This window comes from Rhinopithecus roxellana, chromosome 5 (assembly GCF_007565055.1).
Source record: "Rhinopithecus roxellana isolate Shanxi Qingling chromosome 5, ASM756505v1, whole genome shotgun sequence".
NCBI lineage: Eukaryota > Metazoa > Chordata > Mammalia > Primates > Cercopithecidae > Rhinopithecus > Rhinopithecus roxellana.
The window spans coordinates 80500238-80517641 of NC_044553.1; the positions used below are offsets into that span (position 1 = coordinate 80500238).

The window sequence follows — 17404 nt, forward strand, 5'->3', positions numbered from 1 at the left end:
CGGTTACTGAAGCTTGTGCATTTGTCACGTATTTCTCGTGTCATGGTTTTTATCTCTGTCAGTTCGTTTATGGCCTTCTCTGCATGGATTATTCTAGTTATCTATTCTTCCGTTCTTTTTTCAAGATTTTTAGTTTCTTTGCGCTGGGTACGTAATTCCTCCTTTAGCTCTGAGAAGTTTGATGGACTGAAGCCTTCTTCTCTCAACTTGTCAAAGTCATTCTCCATCCAGCTTTGATCCGTTGCTGGCGATGAGCTGCGTTCCTTTGGAGGGGGAGATGTGCTCTTATTTTTTGAATTTCCAGCTTTTCTGCCCTGCTTTTTCCCCATCTTTGTGGTTTTATCTGTCTTTGGTCTTTGATGATGATGACGTACTGATGGGGTTTTGGTGTGGGTGTCCTTCCTGTTTGTTATTTTTCCTTCTAACAGTCAGGACCCTCAGCTGTAGGTCTGTGGAGATTGCTTGAGGTCCACTTCAGAACTGTTTGCATGGGTATCAGCAGCAGAGGCTGCAGAAGATAGAATATTGCTGAACAGCGAGTGTACCTCTCTGATTCTTGCTTTGGAAGCTTTGTCTCCGGGGTGTACCCCGCCATGTGAGGTGTGGGGTGTCGGTCTGCCCCTAGTGGGGGATGTCTCCCAGTTAGGCTACTCGGGTCAGGGACCCACTTGAGCAGGCAGTCTGTCCGTTCTCAGATCTCAACCTCCATGTTGGGAGATCCACTGCTCTCCTCAAAGCTGTCAGACAGGGTTGTTTGCATCTGCAGATGTTTCTGCTGCTTTGTTTGTTTGTTTGTTTAGCTGTGCCCTGTCCCCAGAGGTGGAGTCTACAGAAAGAGGCAGGCCTCCTTGAGCTGCTGTGGGCTCGACCCAGTTCGAGCTTCCCAGCGGCTTTACCTGCTTAAGCCTCAGCAATGGCAGGCGCCCCTCCCCCAGCCTCATTGCTGCCTTGCCATTAGATGGCGCAGACTGCTGTGCTAGCAATGAGGGAGGCTCCGAGGGCGTGGGACCCTCCTGGCCAGGAGTGGGATATAATCTCCTGGTGTGCCGTTTGCTAAGACCCTTGGTAAAGCGCAGTATTTGGGTGGGAGTTACCCGATTTTCCAGGTGTTGTGTGTCTCAGTTCCCCTGGCTGGGAAAAGGGATTCCCTTCCCCTTTGTGTTGCCCAGGTGAGGCGATGCCTCGCCCTGCTTCAGCTGTCGCTGGTCGGGCTGCAGCAGCTGACCAGCACCGATTGTCCAGCACTCCCTAGTGAGATTAATCCGGTACCTCAGTTGAAAATGCAGAAATCACCCATCTTTTGTGTTGCTCGCGCTGGGAGCTGGAGACTGGCGCTGTTCCTATTCGGCCATCTTCGAAATTTTCAACTCAGTGTAGGAACTTGATAGCATAGAGATGGGCCTTCCAGCAAGATACTACTTTTTATCAACATTATTCTCTGACTTTCACCGTGTTGCTGAGAAAGTGGTGACAAGCAGCTTCCCAGAGCTTCTGAGAGTGACAGAGTCTTGGATGCACTGGGACATGCTCATCATCTTTGGAAAGAAGCTTTCACCAGCAGACTGTCATCATCATGCCATTGGTCTCCATCTTCTTGCCTTCTTCCATTGAAATCACTTGCTGTTTATTCAGCAAAGTCTCATGTAGGTATGGACAGTGTGTTATGTAGCAGTGCAAGAAATAAAGACACTGCTGATTAACCAGCCTTATAATGTCCATTATTCTTTCACCTTTCCTTTCAATTTTCATTAAAGAACTGGGGTCTAATACAGAAGAGAAAAAGTTATTCCCCCAGCGGTTGCTCTTGAAATGGAAGCTCTGGTGTTGGAGTATCTGCTAGTATCTGCTGGTTTGTGATGGGAAGCTGGCTATTTCTCAAATGGCTAGAAAGTCTGATGGAGGTTGCTGAGCTGGTGGAAAGGCTGAAGTGTGAGCTGATTACTGTCCCATGTAGATACAGCCTCTCTTGCCACAGTAACAGGGTGGCCATGTATTAATGTGTTTCCACTTTAGGTTTGGTACCCATGGGTCTTGGTGACCTGGATTTTTTCTCTATGTAGTTCTCTACTCCAGTACCAGCAACTAGAGATAAGCATGAGATTTGTCTTCTGTCCTGGGGCTTGACTGGTCTTAGGAACCACCTCAACACCAGTCTGAGCTGTGCTGGCCAATTGCAGGACCTGATATTGCTAAACAATAGACACTGAGCTAGTGATTGGTCTGTACAGTAGTTAAGCAGGTAAGAGTGTTGGCAAAACACATTTTTTTTTGAGACGGAGTCTCGCTCTGCCGCCCAGGCCGGAGTGCTGTGGCCGGATCTCAGCTCACTGCAAGCTCCGCCTCCCAGGTTCACGCCATTCTCCTGCCTCAGCCTCCCGGGTAGCTGGGATTACAGGCGCCTGCCACCTCGCCCGGCTAGTTTTTTGTAGTTTTTAGTAGAGACGGGGTTTCACCGTGTTAGCCAGGATGGTCTCAATCTCCTGACCTCGTGATCCGCCCGTCTCGGCCTCCCAAAGTGCTGGGATTACAGGCTTGAGCCACCGCGCCCAGGCCCGGCAAAACACATTCTAACTAGATAGAAAAGTCTGCTGATGCTACCAGTTTCTGAGCCCATTGAGAACTCCATCATATAAATAGAGGGTGTTGTTGTTGTTGTTGTTGTTGTTGTTTTAGCTTTGTCCACTGAAAAGTGATAGTTAGGTTGTTTCAGGGCTATTGTCAGTTACCACTCATCCATTTGTTTTTAAGATTCTTGAGTTTTGTTGCTATTGTCTCCTGTGTTGGGAGACTTTCACACATCTGCTCATCTTGAGAGTGAGGCACTAACTGCCATTTGTACTGGACTCATCTTTTCAAGATTTTTAAGGATGTTTATTTCCTATGGTAGATCACTGTAATAGAGGCCTCCAACTTTTAGATTATGCTTTTAAAATAAAAGTCTTTTACTATAATTTTTGTGGGGTTTCAGAAGAGAAAAAGTTAAATGAATGTATTCAATCCATGGTATTAAGGTGTATCCATTTTGGATGAGTTACCTTGTGCTCTATTTCAAGTCAGCAGGTTATGTCAATCATACCTTCTACTTTTTCCTCTGATGTCTTGAACCCTACTGCTACCGTCCTTACACAGGTGGCCCAGAGAAACAGATCCTGCTATTTACTAGCTGTGTGGACTTGGAAAAGTTACTCTTGAATTAGCAGTTTCCTCCATTACATAGTAGAGGTAATAACAGTTTCTATCTCACGGGGGTTTTATAAGGATTTAATGATGCATGGCTGTACAGCCATGGTTTCAGTTGATACTGTGATTGTTGTTAATATGGCCTTCCTTATTTCCCATATACATTCCCTTATCTACACTCCATAACTAGTCTCCGTACTCCTCATTTCTTCCTGTTTAAACTTCCATCCACTTCATGGATGTGATTTCTCTCATATTTAAAACTGCTGATGGCAGTCCATCTGAACAGGGTAGATGGGTTACCTTTGAGATAAAAGTAGCCCCACCTTTGACACAAAGTCTACAAGTCAGCATTCCTTTATAATCTGTTACTAGGTGTAATTCTTGTATCGTTTTTACTCCTGTGGCTGTTCTGGCAACATGCTCCTCTTCACAAACACATACACACATAAATGTGTTTTAAATTCCAACCACCCAAGCAAGCTTATGTTTACTGAAACCTGGCATATTTTTCATGTATTTAGGTCTATGAAAATTCTATTTTCTCTACATAGAATGACTTCCCATGGGTTTATACTTATGTTTAAGGACCAGTTCTAAATTACTGTCTATGGTGGATTGTTATGGTAATGCCCTCCAATGAATCATGTCTCCTAATGTCAACATGATGTTGCCACTCCTACACCAGGAGGTGGACTTGGTTTCCCCATCCTCTTCAATCTAGACTTTGCCTTGTGATTTGCCTTGAAGAACAAGACATGGTGGACTTGACATTGTATGAGTTCTGGAGCCTAGGCCCTATGAGGTCTAGAAGTTTTTATCTTCTCCTGCTTGGAACCCTAACACCAAGAGGCTGTGAAGAAGCCCAATCTAACCTATTGGCAGATACAAGGTGACATGGAGAAGAACTGAGACCCCAGTTAAGAGTTAGCACCAAAGCCAAACAAATGAGTGAGGCCACTGTAGACCCTCCAGCCTCAATTAAGCCATCAGATGACTATGGCCTCATGGCTGAGACCAGCAGAACTGCCCAGATTGCCAGTTCATGGAATCATAATCATAAGAAACCAAAAATCACTGTAGTTGTAAGCAATTATAGTTTGTGGTGGTTTGTTATGCAGCAATAGATAACTGATACACCTTCTCAGATAAATATTCTAGACATATCCAATAAAAATTCATGATTCTCTCTCCTGGACTCAAACAGCACTTTGTCCATTCTTCCATTATGGCACACAGCTCATATAATCATTGGTCTGCCTGTGTCTGTTTCTCTCACTAGATTAATAGCTTTTTAAGAGCAGGGTTCAAGTCTTTGTTCATCTTTATATCGTCTTCGACTACTCTAGAGCCTGGCACACAGAAACAGCAGGCATTTATTACTCAAGTCATAAACTCACCATCTCCTCCTGCAACACTTTCACTTGCCCTCTTGGACTCATGATGAATCATAAGTAAAATCAGTTAACATTCCTTTCATCTTCTATTTCTTCCCCAATGGCCCTGCTTCCTTGCAGCCCTTTTAGTTGGTGTCTATTTTCCCTCCCACACTTTATATACCATGGAGTTTACAGGTAGAGAAGTGACTGTCATGCTTCTAATGGCTACCTTCGGACTACCTTCATCCCCTCCCTCTTCTCTAAAACACCCTCAGCTTTCACTTCCATACCATCTGATTAAACCACCTGTACCTCTTATTGTGAACGTCATCTACTGATCCCTGGTCCTTTGCTTCTCATTCCATAAAGATTTTAACTCATAACCACCTTCTCTAACACTCCCCCAGTAGTGATTTCAATATTTACACAGTTCAGTCTTCCAGTATCATGGCCTCTCAGTTTCTGAACCTCCTCTCCTCCAATAATCTTACCCTCTATCCCATTTTAATCCCTTGTTCCTACGGTTATACCTTACATTTTTGTCCCTGCCAATAATCACAATCTTTCCAGAATCTCAATTTCAAACATGCCAGTATCCATCACCACCTCCTATATTTTCAACTCTCTTACTCTTGCCTCTAAAAACTCCAAAATTCCTTTGCCACTTGACTTACAATTTATTGCAATAACTACTCTTCATGGTTCCTCATCCATCTCATGTTGTTTTCATCCTTATTCAATTAAATGTAATGGCCAATCATTTTAGTCACTCTTCCTCTATCTTTATCTATTATACCCTCAAACTTGCTATAACATCAATTAAGTCCACTTTCTACCTGAGGCATGCCCAAATCCACAGAGCTAAATGTGGATGGGGAAAGAATTGTCTGTCTTTAAATTAAAAAATATTAATCATCCTAAGAAGGTCACTGTATTAGTACATTCTCACGCTGCTATAAAGAACTGTCCAAGACTGGGTAATTTACTTAAAAAAAGAGATTTGATTGACTCACAGTTCCACATGGCTGGAGAGACCTCAGGAAACACACAATCATGGCGAAAAGGGAAGCAGGTATGTCTTACATGGCAGCAGGCAAGAGAGAGTGTGTGAAGAAGGAACTGTCAAACACTTACAAAAACTACCAGATCTCATGAGAGCTTGCTTACTATCATGAGAACAGCATGGAGGAAACCACCACCATGATCCAATCACCTCTCACCAGGTGTCTCCCTCAACATATGGGGATTATGGGGATTACAATCTGAGATGAGATCTGAGTGAGGAGACAGAGCTGAACCATATCAATCACAATCAAAGTTCTATTTCCCTAGTCCAGTCAATCTCTACTCTCCTAGTTGACTAATTTATAATTTATGATCTCTCCCCAAACTTGCAAAATCTCTGCCACTTTTGCTTTCCAGATTACTAGGAACACAGAGACAATGAGAAGTTCTATAAGCTCCCACCACCTCCCATCACATCTGCCCACTTATTTATACCTCTGTGCATCTATTGTGCCTTTCTTCTTTCTGTGAATAAATTGCATGTGTTTCTAGCTGCAACTACTCACCTATATGCATGTTAGATTCAATCCTCTCTTATCTATTCACTGATATCACTCCTTGAAGTTTTTCCATTCTCCTGCATCATTTCCCCCCTCTACTAACTCATTTCTATAATACAAACATATTGCCCTTTTATTAAATTAAAAATCTATCTGTTCTGACCCAATGTACCCCTCCAGGTATGACTGCATTTCTTCATTTTACAAGGGAAACTCCTTCCAAGATTAACTGTCTTAGCATCTTGAATCACTATCCTTATACTCAGATTGGAACACACTCCAAAAAGGATTTTTGCTCCCAATGTTTCACAGAATGTGCACTTACCGAGGTCAGCAATGAATTCAGTGTTGCTAAATGTAATGATAAACTCTCAGTCTTTAGCTTATCAGCATAGATATAGTAGGTCACTCCATTCTTCCTTAAAACACTTTCTAGAAAAGTTGGTGTCCAAGAAATTATATCCTCTTGATTTTTCCCCCTTGTCTCCAGCCACTTGTTCTCAATTTTTTTTTGCTGTTTTCTTCTCTCCCTCACATCTATAGATTGGAGTACCCCATGTTTTAGGAATTGGATTGTGTGTTCTATCTACACTCACTCCCTTGATGACCTTATTATTCCCATGACTCTAAATACTGTCTACATCCTGATGGCTTATGAACCCAGCTCAGACACTCCCTTAAAATGCAAATCCACATACTCAAATATCTACTTGTCATCTCCAACTGAATGTCTAATAGGTCGCTATAACTTGACCTGTCTAAAATTTATCTTTTGATTTCTTACCCTTCAGCTAACAACTGCCCCCCACCCTGACCCCTAGTACCCCTATCATAGTATTCCCCATTGAAATTAATAGCAACTCCTTTTTTTCCAGTTGCTGAAGACAAGAAGTGTGGATTATGGCTAATTCCTATTTTTCCTCTCACATTCTGTATCTGATCTATCCCTTAATACTGTCTATTCTACTGTATTAGTCTGTTCTCACACTGCTAATAAAGAGACTGGTAAATAAAGAAAGAGGTTTAATTGACTGACATTTCAGCGTGGCTAGGAAGGCCTCAGGAAACTTCATGGCAGAAAGGAAAGCAAACATGTCCTTCTTCACATGGCAGTAGCAAGAAGATGTGAGGAGTAAGGTGGGGGAAAAGCCCCTTATAAAACTATCAGATCTCATGAGAACTTACTATCATGAGAACAGCATGGAGGTAACCAACCCATGATTCAATTACCTCCCACTGCGTTCCTCTCAAGACACATGGGGACTATGGGAATCACAATTCAAGATGAGATTTGGGTGGGGACATGTCCAAACCATATCATTCCATCTCTGGCCCCTCCCAAATCTCATGTCCTCACATTTCAAAACACAATCATGCCTTCCCAATAGTCCCCCAAAGTCTTAACTCATTCCAGCATTAACCCAAAAGTCCAAGTCCAAAATCTCATCTGAGACAAATCAAGTCCCTTCCGCCTATGAGCCTGTAAAATCAAAAGCAAGCTAGTTACTTCCTACATGCAATGTGGGTACAGGCATTGGGTAAATATACCTGTTCCAGATGGGAGAAATTGGCCAAAACAAAGGGGCTACAGGCCCCCATGGAAGTCTGAAATCCAATAGGTCACTAATTAAATCTTAAAGTTACGAAATAATCTCCTTTTACTTCATGTCTCACATCCATGTTATGCTGATGCAAGACGTGGGCTCCCACTATCTTAGGCAGCTCTGCCCCTGTAGCTTTGCAGGGTACAGCCCCATTCCTGGCTGCTTTCACAGCTGGTGCTGAGTGTCTGCAGTTTTTCCAGTTGCACAGTGCAAGCTGTGGGTGGACCTACCATTCTGGGATCTGGAAGACAGTGACCCTCTTCTTACAGCTCCTCTAGGCAGTTCCCCAATAGGGACTCTGTGTGGGGGCTCCAACCCCACATTTCCCTTCTGCACTGCCTTAGCAGAGGTTCTCCATGAGGGCTCCACCCCTGCAGCACACTTCTGTCTGGATACCCAGGTGTTTCTATACATCCTCTAAAATCTAGGTAGAGGTTCCCAAACCTCAGTTCTTGTCTTCTGCACACCCACAAGACAAAGACCATGTGGAAGCTGCCAAGGCTGGAGGCTTGCACCCTCTGAAGCCATGGCCTGAGCTGTACATTGGCCCCTTTTAACTACAGCTGGAGCAGCTGAGACACAGAGCACTAAGTCCCTAGGCTGCACGCAGAGTGGGGCCCTGGACCTAAGAGGAAAAAAATCATTTTTTCCTCTTAGGTCTCTGGGTCTGTGATGGGAGGGGCTGCCTTGAAGGTCTGGGACATGCCCTGTAGACATTTTCACCACTGTCTTGGCATTTAACATTTGGTTCCTCTTTACTTATGCAAATTTCTGCAGCCAGCTTGAATTTCTCCCCAGAAAATGGTTTTTTCTTTTCTACTGGTTTGTCAGGCTGCAAATTTATAAAACTTTTACGCTCTCTTGTGTCCAGAGGTGTCAAATGTCACCTCTTGAACACTTTGTACTTAGAAATTTTTTTCTGCCAGATACTCTAAATCATCTCTCTCAAGTTCAAAGTTTCACAAATCTCTAGGGCAGGGCCAAAATGCCACCAGACTCTTTGCTACAGCATAATGAGAGTTACCTTTGCTCCAGTTCCTAACAAGTTTCTCATCTCCATCTGAAACTACCTCAGCCTGGAGTTTATTGTCCATATCACTATCAGTATTTTGATCAAAGCCATTCAACAAGTCTCTAGAAAGTTCTAAACTTTCCCACGTCTTCCTGTCTTCTGGGCCCTCCAAGTCTCTAGGAAGTTCCAAACTTTCCCACATTTTCTTGTCTTCTTCTGAGCCCTTCAAACTGTTCCTACCTCTGCCTGTCACCCAGTGCCAAAGTCGCTTTCACATTTTTCTTTTATTTTTTTTCTGAGACAGGGTCTCACAGACTAGAACGCAGTGGTGCAATCTCAGCTCACCACAACCTCTGCTGCCTGGGCTCAAGTGATTCTCCCGCTTCAGCCTCCCAAGTAGCTGGGATTGCAGGTGTGTGCCACTACCATCCAGCTAATTTTTGCACTTTTAGTAGAGATGGGGTTTCACCATGTTGACCAGACTGGTCTTGAACTCCTGACCTCAAATGATCCACCTGCCATGGCCTCCCAAGGTGCTGGAATTACAGACATGAGCCACTGCACCTGGCCACTTCCACATTTTCAAGTATCTTAACAGCAGTGCCCCACTACCTGGTACCAATGTACTGTATGAGTCCATTCTCATGCTGCTAATAAAGACATACTCAAGACTGGGTAATTTATAAAGGACAGATGTTTAATTGACTCACTGTTCAGCATGGCTAGGGGAGCCTCAGGAAACTTACAATCATGGCAGAAAGTGAAGCAAATACATCTTCTTCGCATGGAAGCAGCAAGGAGAAGTGCAGAGCAAAGACAGGGGAAAGCCCCTTATGAAATCACCAGATCTCATTAGAACCCACTCACTATCATGAGAACAGCATAGAGGTAATTGCCCCCACGATTCAATTACCTCCCACCAGGTCCCTTCCAGGATATGTGGGGATTCTAGGAACCGTTATACAATTCAAGAAGAGATTTAGGTGGGGACTTAGCCAAACCATATCATCCACCTTCAGACTTGAATCCGAATCTGACTACTTCACACATCTACAGTGCTGATAGCTTAGTGTATGAGGCCATTTTCACACTGTCATAAAGAACGTTCTGAGACTGGGTAATTTATAAAGGAAAGAAACTTAATTGACTCACAGTCAATTACATGGCTGGCGAGGCCTCAGGAAACTTACAATCCTGGCAGAAGGTAAAGGGGAAACAAAGCATGTCTTACATGGCGGCAGGAGAGAAAGAGAGCAAGGAGAAAGTGCCACACTTTTAAACCATCAGATCTTGTGAGAACTCACTCACCATTATGAGAACAGCCGGCGGGGAACCTCCCCCATGATCTAATCACCTACCACCAGGTCCCTCCCTTGCCATGTGGGGATTATAATTTGAGATGCGATTTGGGTAAGGACACAGAGCGAAACCATATCATCTAGTCCGAGTCACCATTTTAATAATAGCCTCCTATCTGGCACCTAAATCATCAATCCCCCAGGGGATTCTGAATATAATAGAGTGATCTCATTGAAAGGTAAGTCAGAGCAGGTCAGGCCATGTGCAAAATCCTGCAGTGATAAGAGGCGAAGTGATCTAGCTCACCATTCTCTTGTGGCTTCATCCCCACTCTCCTTATTTTTTGACTCTACTTTAGCTGCCCTGGCTCCTCCTCACAGATCCTCAATGCTCCATGAACTCTCCTGCCTTGGGCACTGAGCTCTGGCTGTCTGGAATGCTCGTTCCCTCAATATATATATGATTCAATCCCTCATCTCTTTTCCATATTTACTCAAATGTCATCTTCTCAAAGAGCTCTTTCTTGAGCACCTATTCCAAAATTGCAACACTCCAACACTTCCTATCCTTTTGTGTATTTTATTTTTCTTCTTGGCCTTTATCACTACCTAAAATTCTGTAAGTTTTCCTTACTTATTTCTTCCTCTACTAGAATATAAATTCCATGAGGATAGAACTTTTTATCTGTTTCATTTACTTCTGAATCTCAAGCCCTTAACAATGCTTAGAAAACAGTGTACACTCAATAAACATCTAAATGAATAAATAAAAAATGAAAGACCAAGCATATAGTAAAAAGAACTAGAGCACTTTGGGAGGCTGAGGCAGGCAGATCACCTGAGGTCAGGAGTTCGAGACCAGCCTGGGCCTGGGCAACATGGTGAAACCCCATCTCTACTAAAAATACAAAAAATTAGCCAGGTGTCGTGGCAGGCACTCATAATCCCAGCTGCAAAGGAGACTGAAGCAGGAGAATCACTTGAACCAAGGAGGTGGAGGTTGCAGTGAGATCATGCCATTGCACTCCAGCCTGGGTGACAAGAGTGAGATTCTATCTAAAAAAAAAAAAAAGAAAAAAAAAAAGAACCAGAGGAAATTTTAGAAATAAAAAATAATTGAAATTATATACCTAAAAACCTGGATTAAAGGGACAATTATTTTTCAAAGAAAAGCAGAATATCAACAAAAAAGAGATACTTCAAGGCTCATTTATGAGGCTAGCATAAACTTGATACCCAAACCAGCAACAATGGTAAGAAAAACAACAGATCAATGTGGCCCGTGAAATAGATGGAAAAGCCTTAAACAACATTATTGAACAAAATCCAGGAATGTGAAAAAATCATATAGTAAAATCACCTATAATCTATATTATACTATATATGATACATGAATAATATATATAGTGAAATTCTATTTATATAATTTTTAAAATTAGAAAACACTAACAATACAAGTATCCTTCATTACCCAAATCTATTTGAGCTCTATTTTGGACTGAATGTGTATCCTCCAAATTCATACGTTGAAATCTAATCCCCAAAGTGATGGCATTAGGGGGTCTTTGGGGAGTTTATGAAGGAGGGCCTCTTACGAATGGAATTATTACCCTTTACAGAGAGGCCAGAGAGCTATTTAGCTTACTTTTTTTTTGAGATGGAGTCTCACTCTGTCACTTATGCTGGAGTGCAGTGGCGTGACCTCTGCTCACTGCAACCTCTGCAGTTCAAGTGATTCTCTTGCCTCAGCCTCCTGAGTAGCTGGGACTACAGGCACACACCACCACACCCAGCTAAATTTTTTTGTATTTTTAGTAGAGATGGGGTTTCGCCATGTGGGCCAGGCTGCTCTCAAATGCCTGACCTCAGGTGATCCACCCGCCTCAGTCTCCCAAAGTGCTGGGATTACAGGCGTGAGTCACGGTGCCCGGCCCCCTATCTAGCTTTCTTTCCACCAAATGAGGATACAACAAGAAGTCAGTAGTCTACAACCTGGAATGGGCTCTTACCACAACCCATGATGGTATCCGATCTCAGACTTCCAGACTCCAGAACTGTGAGACACAAATTTCTGTTCTTTATAAGCCATGTAGGGTGCTTTGTTCTAGCAGCCTGAGCTGAGTAAGACAGTGCCTGAGTTCAGTGACAATCTCGATAATGAGTTGGGATACTTACTTCAACTGGGTCTATTTATTTTTTAAGCTAATATACAGTAATATTGACTCTCTCTCTCTCTCTCTCTCTCTCTCTCTCTCTCTCTCTCTCTCTCTCTCTCTCTCTGTGTGTGTGTGTGTGTGTACGTGCTGTTCCATGAATTTTGTTGTTGTTGTTGTTGTTGTTGAGACAGAGTCTTGCTCTTGTCGCCCAGGCTGGAGTGCAGTGGCATGATCTCGGCTTACTGCAACCTCTACCTCCCAGGTTCAAGTGATTCTCCTGCCTCAGCCTCCCAAGTAGCTGGGACTACAGGTGCGCACCACTACGCCTGGCTAATTTTTGTATTTTTTAGTAAAGATGGGGTTTTGCCACGTTGGTCAAGGTGGTCTCAATCTCCTGACCTCAGGTGATCCCCCTGCCTCAGCCTCCTAAAGTGCTGGGATTACAGGCATGAGCCATCATACTGGGCCTGTTCCATGAATTTTGGCCTACATATAGAGTCATGTTACCATCACGACAATCAGTATACAGAACTGTTCATCTGTTCATCATCATCATCTCATAAAACTCCCTCCTGCTGTCCTTTGTAGTCACACTCGCCCTGCAACTGCTAGTTGCTGGAAATCACTGATCTAATCTCTATCACTATGGTTTTGTGATGTATAGAATGTTGTATACATGAAACCACATAGCGTGGAACCTTTGAGACTGCCTTCTTTCACCCAGAAAAATGACCCAGAGATTAAACCAAGTTGCTGCCAGTATCAATAGTTCCCTGGTTTTTGTTGCTCAGTATGGAGAGACTACAGTTTGTTTATCCATTTACCCATTCATTGAAGGACATTTGGGTTGTTTCCAGTCTTTGGAGATTATGAATAAAGTTGCTATATTCTTCAGTATACTTCAAAAAAAGTTGCTATAAACAGTTACATACAAGTTTTTGTATAAACACAAGTTTTCATTTTCTTGGGTGAATACCCAGGAGTGGGATTGCTGGCTCATATGGTAAGCATTGTTTAACTGTGTAAGAAACTGCCAAACTAGTTCCCAAAGTAGCTGCACAATTTTCCATTCCTATCACCAATACGTGAGAGTTCCAGTTGCTTCACATCCTCACCACCACTTGGTACTGTCAATATTTTTATTTTTAGCCATTCTAAAAGGTATATAGTGAAAATTAAGTCCTTTGGTTCCTGAATTTTAAAAAGCATATAGGCAGATTAAGAGAATCATCTAAAATGTTATCTTAATTTATTTGGTTACTTGTTTGGATAGCAAAAAATACATACCTAGGCAGTGAAACTACAAAGAAAAACAATGAATTGATTAGTATACGAGCAGATAGTGTTGAAGGAAGTAGATGCAATACAGTAGGTACCCAAGGGGGCTCTAAGATATTGATAATATGTTCTTTATAAGGCAGGATGGTAGGGACATGTAATATGTTTTATTATTTTTGAGCTACCCATGTGTTTTAATATATTTCACAATAAAGCATTGTAAAAGAAAGATGAGCACACAAAACACAATACAAGGAATGAAGAAAAATATTTTAAAACCTCTCTTTCAGGAGTTCAAGTACAGTGAGTTAAAAAACTGAAAATACAAGCATTTTGTAGAATTTGAATATAAACTGTCTTAAAAACCTGTTTAAACTTAATTTCTTTAATATTTCTGTGCTTGTGTATATCCCACAGGCAAAGTTGCTGATGGGCCACTTTATTAATGGGTTTATTTATTCCCAGAGGCCTCAATCTACATGCACTTGAAGGGCTGGTCATGGTAAGGTCATTCTTAATGATAGGCAACAAGTAGCTTCTTCCTAGAAACTATGACTAGGATGGGACCTGAGTCAAGAAACACACTGAATGTTTCATTTTTACTATTCACAGATTTTCAGACACCCCTCAGGCCGCCATCTAGACTTATGACTCTGTGATAGTTCTGATTGTTACCAACACCTTGCAAGGAGGGTGTTACCTGTGACGACACTGGGGATTTTGGAGAGAAAGCTCTTGACTGTTCTGATGGGCACGCCCCCTGTCTTGTCATCTTGCATCTTTGTAATGATGTCTTCAATCTGAAAGAGGTTAAGGAAGTGTTATTTTCTCCCATAACGTAGTCATAAATGGTACCTTTTTAAACAGCCCAAATGTGTAAACATCGGTGTCAACAATAGATATCAGAAAAAGTTCCCATCTAGTCGGTCAATAAATATAGCATCTGTATCTGCTGTCTACCAACTGCTGGGTATAGGGAGGTCCAAAGGTTATACATAGAGCATAAGTCATATTCTGGAACAAGCTCCCAGTTCAACAAGGTATGGAAGAAGAAATACATTAGGATTCTTGATGGGATCCAACATGTAATTTAATAAGTATGTGATCACAATCTCCTTCTTTTCCAAATTTGGTTTATATATATAGATTGAAACATATGAAATTTCTATATTCAACCCCCACCCCTTCCACAAAAGCAATTTCTTATGGTTCAGTCTAATATGTTAACATAGATTAATATGCTGCTATTGGGAATTGCAGGGAGGGCTACCTTTGGGACTAGAGAAGGATACATCTAAAGTCACATGAGAGAAAAATAAGACATGGAAAGCTGTGGTCTGAAGAAGCTGGAAAACAGGTCTCAGTGGTCACAAGTGGTGGTGTATGGATAGCTATTTGAACCTGGACTAAGGTGGTCAAGGACAGGATCTTCTTCTTTTGGTAAGACCATGCTATCAGGAGAAAAGATCATAGTGGGCTGTGACATCTTACTGGTGAAAACCGAACAGAGAATGGGGATGGACTGATGAGGGTATAGGTGCCTAAATTGGGAAACCAATTTGCAGTTAATAATTTACGAGCCAGAATAATTTCCCGAGCAGAAATCTTAAGAATAGGATACAGAAAAAATTCTGCAATGAGGATACATCTTTTTGTTTGGAGAAGGGAGAGCAACTGAAGGATAGAAAATAATGTTTAGTATTATCATGTTTTATTTTCCTAACCAATAGAAGTATCTTTGAAACACCAGGATGGAGTCTCTGAGTGAGTTCTTAATAGAGGCTCATATCATAAGGCTAGAAGTCTTACAGTTCATTTATTCTAACATACTACTATTGCAACTTGATAATAAGTGATTTTCTTGAAGACACATGACTAATAACTTGCTTGACAGATAACTTGTTAGAGGCAAAGTTAGGGCATGGCATAACAACATCATCATCATCATAAACAGCCACAATATATTTAAATTTACTATGTGCTAGGTAGTATTCTAAGTATTTATACACACATTATCCTGTTTAGTCCTCATAATTACTTGATGAAATAGATTCTACTATTGTCACAATTTTTTGACATAAAGAAACAAAGACTTAGTGAGGTGCACCAATCAGGGTAAGGTGGATTAACTTATGGCAGCAAATAACCCCCCAAATGTCAGTGGCATAGCACAAAGGTTATTTCTTTCTCATGCCACATGTCTAGTGCAGATCAACAGGGGAACTCTGCTCATTGGAGTTAACATCACCTTGCATGTTGCTGGTCAATGTGCCAGGGGGACAAGAGAGAATTCTGGAGAGTCTCTCTCTGGGTATTAAATAGTATAATCCAGAAGTTAGATAGAACATGTTTGTTCAAAATCCTTGGCCAGAACTGGTCACATAGCACCACCCAGTCACAAAGGAGCCAGGGACTCAATCCTCTGGATGCCAGGAGGAAAGGGGATCTATGATCAACATCAGTGAAAACTGCAGAAGTTAAGCAACCTTTGCAAACTTCGCAGGGTCACACAGCTACCCAGGTGTGCAGCCAAGTTTGAATCTAGCCATAGATCCCAGAATGGCATCTAACCCCTGAGCCACCATTCTGCCTCCCGATAAGATTCCCAGAAAATCAGCCAAACAAGGAAACCATTCTCACTGGATTCTTCTGGGTTTCTCTAAAAAGTACTGAAAGCGAGAAAGAATCCTAAGCTCCCAACCCTTCAGGAGGTAGATGAGTGTTATGCTAGAAAAGAGAGTCATTCTCTGAAGACCTGCATTCTGTTAGATGAAAACTGAAGAGGGAGTTTTATTCTAATTCATGTTAATAATCTCGCTTACTGCTGGCCTTCGTCTCCTAAACGCAACCCAACAATTTAGAGCAATTTGAGTATTACTTATTGATAGCCAAGGAGAGCTAGAAAAATGGTCACATTTTCAAGGTAATTTATGCTTTTGATCTAGCATATTATTTGAAATCAGAAGTATCAGTTACATTGATGGTTTCTATGAAAATGACCAGAAAATCATTGAGAATTGGAAGGAAACCAACAACTCAATTCAGGTAGACCCCTGAGTGGACATTAGATAGTAATGACTTATACCTCTGCTGCTGCAGGTTGCATTTGAAGGACTGGCTCTGTGACTTCTTTCTCCTCCATTCAGTTTAGTTATTTCACCACAGGACTGAATCTTAGAAGGCTCATTTACTAAGGAGGTTCTATCTCCTTATGTTGGCCCACAATGTACTAAGAGGTATATCACTCATCAGGGGTTACAGCTAGATCAAAAAAACAATCCCCTCAACTAACAGAAAGGAGACTACACTCCAGCAATAGTCTGCAACCTCACAGGTGTGGAAGAAGGAATTATTGCCCCCCAGTTCCTGACTCCCCCGTGGTATTAATATACACCCGAATCCTTGCCTTGGCCTCAGGGTGAGCAGGGTCTACCTTTTCCCTTTCAGGTTTGGCCATATGATTTGCCTGGCTACTGGGGTGTTATTCAGTGTGATATGAACATGGACTTGCCGTGTACCTGCATGGCTGCAGTTACTTTCTTCTCTTGCCCTCTTACCACGAGAAGAACACACCTCAGATAGTTGTTATTCCAAGGAAGATGAGAGACATCTGGAGCAAATGGTACTGAACCCATTGCTAGATCAGCCAAACCTCAGCTGGCCCTTAGACTCATGAGCAAGAAATAAATGTTTATTTTTGTATATCACTAAGTTTGAAGTGGTTTGCCTTACAGAAAAATTATGATACAACAAGGCTCTGAAAAAATGCATTTATCAGAAATTTCTGAAGCCACAAAAAATACTTGACAATCAGAGTTAGTGAATCTTAGAATTGGGGTATCTCTGAATCACCCTCTCTAAGAACGCACACATTCAATTTATCTATTGATTTATCTATCCACCATCTATTTAAAAACTCTTAGAGCCTATAT

General features: G+C 42.0%; 1 protein-coding gene across 7 annotated transcripts in view; it reads right to left on the reverse strand.

The window, feature by feature from the left end:
* The window catches only part of RGS6 (regulator of G protein signaling 6), a 626178-nt gene that overhangs the window by 190781 nt on the left and 417993 nt on the right, over positions 1-17404 (reverse strand). For all 7 annotated transcript variants that reach the window (XM_030930579.1, XM_030930576.1, XM_030930578.1 and 4 more), the window contains exon 3: positions 14173-14272. In XM_030930579.1, coding sequence (XP_030786439.1) covers positions 14173-14272 — 100 coding nt within the window. The remainder of the gene's footprint in view (positions 1-14172; positions 14273-17404) is intronic.